The sequence below is a fragment of the Arachis hypogaea genome, chromosome 3 (genome assembly GCF_003086295.3).
Source record: "Arachis hypogaea cultivar Tifrunner chromosome 3, arahy.Tifrunner.gnm2.J5K5, whole genome shotgun sequence".
Classification (NCBI taxonomy): Eukaryota; Viridiplantae; Streptophyta; class Magnoliopsida; order Fabales; family Fabaceae; genus Arachis; species Arachis hypogaea.
In genome coordinates this window covers 110,258,616-110,267,546 of record NC_092038.1, presented here as the reverse complement: position 1 = coordinate 110,267,546, position 8,931 = coordinate 110,258,616, and the positions used below count along the sequence as shown (strand labels likewise).

General features: G+C 34.4%; 1 protein-coding gene across 7 annotated transcripts; it reads left to right on the top strand.

Annotated features, from left to right (window-relative positions):
* Positions 1-714: 714 nt before the first annotated feature.
* LOC112790892 (uncharacterized) lies at positions 715-8,615 on the top strand. 7 transcript variants are annotated; one of them, XR_011880090.1, is made up of 9 exons: positions 717-1,338; positions 1,429-1,477; positions 1,711-1,755; positions 2,009-2,137; positions 3,643-3,795; positions 5,368-5,423; positions 5,872-5,972; positions 6,466-6,584; positions 7,865-8,615. XR_011880090.1 is itself a non-coding variant. In XM_025833509.3 (4 exons), the coding sequence occupies exons 1-4, from the start codon at positions 1,035-1,037 to the stop codon at positions 2,025-2,027; spliced, it is 417 nt and encodes a 138-aa protein (XP_025689294.1). In that variant the 5' UTR covers positions 715-1,034; the 3' UTR covers positions 2,028-2,474. The 7 variants fall into 7 exon arrangements, 2 of the variants coding, with proteins under 2 accessions (XP_025689294.1, XP_025689292.1); XR_003817861.2 differs by having other exon boundaries at positions 2,004-2,137; XR_011880091.1 differs by lacking the exon at positions 3,643-3,795.
* The last annotated feature ends 316 nt before the right edge of the window (positions 8,616-8,931 follow it).

Here is an 8,931-nt window from a genome sequence, read left to right as displayed (position 1 = left end):
CTTTAATTCTTGCATTTAATAATGTTTACTTCTATTGCACTTTATGTGTTTGTTGAAATGCCTCTTCTAGATATAGTGTAGATTTTGTTCCTCTTGGCCTAGGTAGAGTAATTAGTGACACTTGAGTTATCTAATTCCTTTGTTGATTGATAATTGGAGAGATTGCTAATTGGTTTGGAGTGCACTAAAGCTAGTCTTTCCTTGGGAGTTGGCTAGGACTTGTGGCTCAAGTCAATTCATCCACTTGACTTTCCTTTCTTTAGTAAGGGTTAACTAAGTGGTAGCAATGAACAATTCTTATCACAATTGAGAAGGATAACTAGGATAGGACTTCTAGTTCTCATATCTTGCCAAGAGCTTTGTTAGTTGTTAGTTTATTTTCTTTGCCATTTATATTTCTTGTCCAAAATCTTAAAAACCCCAAATATGATTCACAACCAATAACAAGACACTTCATTACAATTCCTAGGGAGAACGACCCGAGGTCCAATACTTCGGTTATTAATTTTAAGGGTTTGTTACTTGTGACAAACAATCTTTTGTATGAAAGAATTTTTGATTGGTTTAGAAGTTATACTTGCAACGAGACTTCAATAATAAAATTCTATACCGTCAAAAATCCAATCGTCACATAGTCACTCGAGTCAAATAGGAACAAAATAGCCCGACTAATCTAATAATAATAATAATAAGTATGAAGTAGTAAATTTACCTGTAAAGAAAAAGTACTCTTCTATGAAAATTTTTGTGAAGAATGTGATAGAGAGAAAGACAAGAACGTAGGAGGGAGGGAAAGAAGAACTTAAAGAGAGAATAAAAAAATGATAAAGTAACTATTTTATGAACTATCTAAGAAGAATTTTTAATAATTTGTGTAGTTAAGTGTTATTTTTTTCTTGTATCCATACCTGATAAAGAGTAGAGAGAGAGATTGGTTAGCGCTTAATGATTATGATACGGATTAAAGGTAAAGTTGGTCACATTCACCGATCTTTGTGTTTGTGACTTGTGAGATCAAATTCGTACAAAGAGAAATGGAAAGCAGAAGAGAACAAGCTGAATCGAATTGCGCCTCCTCGGATAATAATAGTCCCCCAATTCCAGAAACAGAAATGGAAACCCCAATTTCAGAATCAACCCTTGAGGGTGGTGGCTCCGCCTTCAATCAGAGTCAAATTCTGAGAGCCATCGAAGTAGTGGAGCGAGACTCCTTCGCAATCGCTCAGAGCTTCACTTCTCTCTTCGCCTCCCTCCGCCTCGCTCTCTCCAACGCCACCGCCACCACCATCGACCACATGCAATGCTTTAGCGACGCTTCCGGTCGAGTTCAAGAATCTGGTAAACCTAAGGAAAATATGAGATGGTGATTGTAATATAATAATTACAATTATATATGCTCAGAATATGTTACATGTTTGTGATTTGCAGTGCTTGATGCAGCAACCAAGGGGAATCGGTATATAAATTCGTGTCTTAGGTATTATCTTCAATCCTTGATTCTCACCTGATTCGTGATTTCTGTTTTGCTGTCTGTCACTGTATCTAGCTTTAGATATTGCTTATTAGTTCTTCTTTAACTCGTAATTTTTTTTTCAGTTATTACTAGTTATGATGAACTTTGAATTTTTAAAATGAGGAATAAGAAATGTATATTGAAGAAGCTTCATATTGAAGTTGTCTAGTTCATCCTTTAATTTGTTCTGAGTGCAGATTGAATGAGGAGATGAAGAACATTGATGGTCTTGCGTCGCAACTGTATCCGATTACTTATCTACTTGCTACCTAATAGTATGCTTTTACCTTTTATTCATGCATATTGATTCTAGACTGGCTAAAAATTCATATAAAGGTTTTTATTTGGTTATTTCTATTATTAATATTATTTCAAGCATATAGCAGCATTTCGAGTATCTTTCTGTCCAATACTTCATAAGAAACCTTTGTCAAAGTTTTTGTGCCTTAGTTATCCTTGGGTTTACATTTGAATCCTTAATGTTTTGAAGAAAAGTCTTGAGAAGGCATGTTGATTCTCTGGACGCAGCGGTTAACAAACTTCTTCAAGTCCCGTGACACTTTGGATTTGGACTAGTGTGATTTTCTGTTTTATAACCAGATGTGTATGGACAATTTGAAAAAGGTTATCTATCTACAAGTTTTATCATTTCATTTATTGTGTGGAGAGATAATGAATTACAAAGAAAGCAGCATAGTTTACTCCCTCTCATAAGGAAATAAAGAGGATAGAGATGTCATTGTCATGAGGAGTTCCCCTTTGTCGTCGTAAGCTAGTGCTGTTAATAGTTGATTCTTGTCAAGATACCGATCTCTGAATGAATTACAGCAGCTTTTTTTATGGCATCTTTTGGGATTAGGTTTATCAACATGTAAGAGGATTGTTTTTTCTAGACATAACTAAATGACTTAAGTGTGTAATTTGAAGGGAAAGAAAAGGGGTGGCAATATCTTTTATTAAAGATGTGTTATTTTTACAGTTTTGTTATGTTGAGAAGTTAAAAACTTAAAAGCTATTTAACACTTCTGATTGAGAATAAAAAAGTGTTAAGATTCACACATGTTTACTTCTCATCTTGTCCCAAAAGTTATAAGCTACTTATTGAACCAACCATAGTCAGCCTAACATAACAAAAATACATCAAGAAGTCAGGCCCAGATACAACAATCAGAATAATCCTTTCTTCTTGTTCTTTTATTTTTTGTTATTCTTGCTTTCTCCATTTGTTTTAGAATGTGGTGACTCACCATCAATTCTGTTCATTCTATTAGGATAAAATTCTTTTAGGCTGGTGAGATTTTATACAAGATTTGATGAGTTGTATTGATTTTTTCTTCTGTATATATTCAACAGTAGTAATCATTGAGCATAATGAAAATACAATACACTTTTCATTCCTTCTTATACTTCTCTGTCCAAACCGTGTTATGGTATCAGAGTTGATATCCACGCCATGGTTAAAACCTCAAATCCTATTGTCCAATCTCCATCCTCTCCCACAGCATCCCATACTATGGATGTCTTTCAAGATCAATTTGGCTCCTATTACATATATTCTAGCGAAAATCCTGCATCCGTTCTTATTACTCTTGTTATAATTGGAAATAATTATCATTCTTGGAGTAGATCTTTCACTATGGCAATCATCTCTAAAAATAAATATGATTTTCTAGTTGTAACAATACCTTCTCCTTCCTCTAATGACCCACTCTCTGCCGTCGGGGAACGTAGCAATAATCTGGTGCTTTCATGGCTTTTTCGTTTTCTTTCACCTTCTATTACTCAAAGTGTTATATATCTCAACACTGTTGCTTCTGTTTGGAAAGATCTTTGTGAGAGATTTTCTCAATCAGACCTCTTACGCATAGTTGAATTGCAAGAAGAGGTTTACGGCTTGGAACAAGAAACAGTCAGTCATAGATTTCTATACTTCTTTGAAGACACTTTGGGAGGAACTCGAAAGTTCAAGGCCGCTCTCACTGTGTACTTGTCCGGCCAAAAACCATCGAGCTCAAAATTTCATCATTAGATTTTTGAAAGGCTTGGATGAATGTTATTTTGTGGTTCGATCTCAACTCCTTTTGGATCCTTTTCCTTCTGTGACCAAGGTCTTTGCCATGGTTATTCAGCATGAAAGACATCTCCAAGTTGGCTCTGGAATCTCGTGGCTGTGGTGGATACGCGTCGGCCTTTGTTTGGTCGTGGGCAAGGTTCTAGTTCCTCTGGCGTCGGGCGTGGTGCTTCTTCTTCCAAGCTCTGACACCATAACAAGGTTTGGACACGTAAGTATAAGAAACAATGAAAAGTGTATTGTATTTTCATTATGTTGCATTTTCTTGTAATTTTTCTGGTGCTTGGATAATTGATTCTGGTGATACTGAATATATTACTTCCAATTTATCAAATTTTATTTGTTACACACAAAATTAAATCTATAATTGTTCATATGCCTAATGGTTCTCAAGTCATTGCACAATATAAAAATGTTAAATTCTTAACTGTTGTGAAATAAATAAATAAGGAAGATATAAATATAAGATAGAGGAATATAAATATAAAACTCTTAGTATTAATTACTTCTATTTATTATATATATATATATTACTACGTAGGATCGTATGTAAGAGAGAGAAGAGTATAAGAGAGAGAATATTGATATTGATTATTGATTGTGTTGTGTCAGGGGTTTAAATCTCTATTTATATACGTACATGATGACATCTTTTCAAACTATATTAATTACAACCATTCTTGAAAAACTATATCTTATGGAAAATGGGCATCCAAATAAGGTGTGATAATGTATTCTTATTACAACACTCTCTCTTGGATGACCATTTAGGATTATGCCTCGTTAAAACCTCACTAAAGAAAAACTCAATGGAAAAAAAAATTTTAATGAAGGAAAAAGAGTACACTATCCTTTTGTAATGGGAACTGCCTCGTTAAAAACCTTGTCAAGAAAAATCTAATGGGAAAAAATCTGACCAAGGAAAAAAGAGTACGGTTTTTTCCTCTTGTCGACATCATTTAATGTCTCGAAATCGGCGCATCCTATCTGATGTACCAATTTTTCAAAGGAGGATTTTGGAAGTGACTTTGTAAATAAATCTGTCAGATTATCACTTGAGCGGATCTGCTGGACATTAATTGTCTATTGATTTTGAAGATCATGAATGAAGAAGAATTTGGGAAAAATATGCTTTGTTCTATCACCTTTGATGTATCCGTCCTTAGGGGTGGGCAAAAAAATCGGATCCAAACCATTTTAAAAAAATCCAAACCAAACCATTTAAAAAAAACCAGTTTTAAACAAAAAAAAATCCAAACCAAATTATATTTATTTTATAGTTTGGTTTTTGATTCAATCCATTTATATGGTTTTAAACCGGATCCAAATCCAGATCCAAATTAAAATTCAGATCTAAAAAAATCCTAATTTTGATTTTTGAGTCTTCTCCTCTTCGACAAATCCCTTTCAACGAAACCAAATCCACTCTCCGACAAATCCACCGTCAACATTTCTTCTTCTTTGCCTCTCGTCGGAGCTCGCTGGTGGTTCGTCGGCCTCTACCTCTTCGAGTCTTCAGTCTTCACTTTGATTCGAGACTCTGTCTCTCTGCCTCAAGTCCTCGACCTCCCATTCGCGATTCTGTCTTCTCTCTTTTTTCGGTTTTCTTCTTCTTTCGTTGGTGGCTCACCAGAGCTCATGCTCATCAATTGAGGTAAGCCTCCTCCTTGCCCTTGTTCTGAGTTCTGAGTTTTATCTGGGTTTTTTCTATTTTGTTGATTTGTTTTGTTTTGTTCCTTCATGAGTATACTGACTTCTTCACTTTAATGGATTGAATGTGCAGATTTTAAAATCTCTCAGTATTGAACATTTGAACTCTCCATTTCAATGGATCCTACTGTAAGTTTCTTCTTCACTGTGGTTCACTTTTTGTTGAAAAATATCTAATTAAACTAAGTAGTAGTTGAATCCTTGATGAACTGATAAGATTTAGGATCAAAGTCATCAATTCATAAAGTAATCATTTTCTTTTTAAAAAAAAAAACGGCGGGGGGGGGGGGGGGTTATTTATTTACTAGTAGGATTTTCTATTGGTCTATCTGCATTCTGCCATTTATGTAGCTTAATCTCTGCTAAGAAAAATCTAATTTTAAAGTTTTTATTTATCATATATTTTAAGCGAATTCAACACTCAACTAGTTTGCTAAGCCACATTCAAGTTAATAGGTGCACAGTGTTTCCATGGGAAGTATTTCTGTTTCTGGCTTGAACAATATTATCATACATGGTCCACATTTGTTAAAACTTCCAGTAGTAACTATTGTTTCAACCTTTGTTTAAAATGCAGGTGATGTTCCTTGTGAAAATTCACTGTTAAGACAAGTGTCAAGTCTCCTGAGAAGATTGCCTGCTATTGAATCTGGAAAATTTCAAGATGATTTCTTAATGGTGAGTAGATTACTTTATCAAATTTGGACTAGGGAGCATGCATTATGTATAGAATAGTAATATTGTAATAAGCAGTGATAGACCCAATTTTGCCGGATATATTTTTTGCCTGAGAGCGTCATATAATGTTTGGTCACTAAAATATGCATGTGCTTTGGTCTGCCATAAGAGAAAGGAAGTTGGGTTTATATTATGATGATTAATCAATTCTTTCATGCTAGTTGTGCCAATTTATTTGTTGAAAGAGGTAGAGTTAAGGCACCATTGCAATTACATGAGGACTCTTGGTCTTAGAGGACATGAAAATTTTAGAATATTGCCATATAATGATGTTAAAGTTGTTTATAAGTAAGGATAGGGGTAAGGTTTCATATGGTTGTGGGCTCAATATCATGATTAATTTGCAGGGATGAATGATGAATTTGAACAATGCTGCATAAGAGGGATAGTAAGAACACTTCAAATGATGAATTTTTGTGTTCTTCTTTGGCAGGTTTTGTTTACATGTTGTAGATCTTGATCCATCATCTGTTACATCTGGTGGCTGGCTGGAAGATACTTCATTGGTGAAAAAATATACAATATCTGAAGAAGCCTATAATAAGCGTGAAGGTGTGATCCACCTTGCCCACTCCCTTATTCTTCTTCTTTTAACTCTTTTCTAGAATGCAAAGTGTGTATATACAAACAAGTATATGAATTTAATGAAATTTTAGGATTTTTATTATCTTTATTCTTTGTATGACTATAATAGTAGTGTACATTTTGTAAAGAATCTGATTTATCACGATTTTGCCATGCATATTGATGCTGTTAGATTTCACTTCATTGGGGATGTTGGAAGTTGGAACATTAGGTAGTTTTGTTGTGAATCACAACTTATAATAACGCAGATATAAACCCAAATCTGTTCTTACTAGAAAGTTTAGCCATTGCCCAGAATATGTAATATTTCCAACTAGTGTCTTGCCAAGGGCAATTATGGGGATACTATGTTGAGTTGATCTTGAATGATGGCATGGGGAGAATACAAGTGACACGAACATTTTTTAAAGCTGTTTTGTATTTTACCACACATTTGACATCACATTTCACCTTTTCTTTAATTTTTCCGACAAATTCCACTGTGGTCTCTATTGTTCATTGGTGGTTGAATTTCATTGTATTCTGTGTCTATTTCCTCCTTTTCTATTTTTTGGAAAACCTTTATAGGATGAATTCTTTGCACAGATACTGTTGACGGTATTGCTCCTTAAATCCTTCTTTAAAGATCTTTCTTTTTTGTATTTCTTTGATTTCCTTTTTTAATTTTATGAAGCTAGTGTCTATTGCCATGTATTGAGAATTTTTTTAATCAAGTGAAAATAAGCCAAGTTTAGAGGGAACTCTTTCCGACCAGAATGCTTCCATTGCAGGAAGATGGATTTTGGATGCTAATTTGGTTGTAAATAAAGTGGTATGATATGCAAGGATGAAGAAATGAAATTAATCTTTTGAGAAAACTCATGATACTTTTGGATGGGGCAATTAGTATTCTTTAGGGGGAAAAGGGATTTGGCTCTAAGTGGAGAAGTTGGTTTCAGATTTTTATTCTAATGCTTCCCTTTTCTGTGATTATGATAGGTCACTATTAGTTACTAACAGTATTTAATTAATATGGGGTCTGATTATTTATGTTGATTCAGGCACTTTTAGTTTTGATCAGAATTAAGAATAATTGTCTAATTTAGTTTACTAAACATATTCTGATGCTTGAGTGACTACTTTTTATAGGGATAAGGTAGAGTTAATGCTGAAGTTTTATTGGCTGCTGTTTCTTTGGATTAGTTTGTGTTAATTTTAGCATGTTTGGCATCAAATTTTGAGTTATGTACACCTTGTTTTATATGCAGAGCAAGATGACTGAAAATAGTAATATTGAAGCAGCAGGGATGTCTGCTAGTACTCAACCATCTTCTCCACCGTCAAGTGTTCGTAAGAATCGGTCAGCTGTCTGGGATCATTTTGATGTAGAGAATGCTACCGAGAAGAAGGCTAAATGCAAATATTGTGGTAGCTTAATACAATATGGGAATGGAACCAGCTCAATGGGTGGTCATTTGAGAAGATGCAAGCAAAATCCTAATAATGATTCGAACAAAAGAAGAAAAATAACGACCACACCGACTATAGATGAGCGTGGTGTTTTAAATTCACCCAACGCTTCCAAATTTGACCAAGAGGAGGCGCGAAAGACACTTGTGGAAATGTTTATTGGGGAAGAGCTACCATTTCGCTTCATTGAAAGCCCAAAATTCCGAAAATTTGTGCATGCTCTACAAGCAAGATTCAAAGTTCCTTCACGGACTACATTAGCACGTGATATTGGAGCTCTTTATGCTGAAGAGAAGATGAAGTTGCAAGATTTTCTTTCGACAAACTGTGGTAGAGTATGTCTAACCACTAACACTTGGACTTCAATTCAAAATTTTACTTATATGAGTTTGACAGCACACTTTGTTGATTTGGATTGGAAATTACATAAAAAAAAATACTTAATTTTTGTCAAGTGACAAGTCATTTAGGAGAGGTTATAGGAGCAACAATTGAATCTTGTTTAAATAATTGGAATTTGAATCGGGTCTTTAGTGTGACAGTTGATAATGCCTCATCTAATGACGTTGCAATTAAATATCTGAAGCAGCGATTGAATTCTTGGAATAGCATTATTTTGAATGGTGAATTTATTCATGAGGTGTTGTGCACATATTATAAACTTAATTGTAAAAGATGGGTTGAAAGAGATTGATGAATCGGTCTTGAGGATTCGTAGTGCAGTAAAGTATGTTAGATCTTCTCCATCTAGAGCTAGTAGGTTTCAAAAGTGTGTTGAACTAGAAAAAATCCAATATAAAGGCTTGCCTTGCATGGATGTTGAGACTAGGTGGAACTCTACCTATCAAATGTTAGAGGTAGCTTT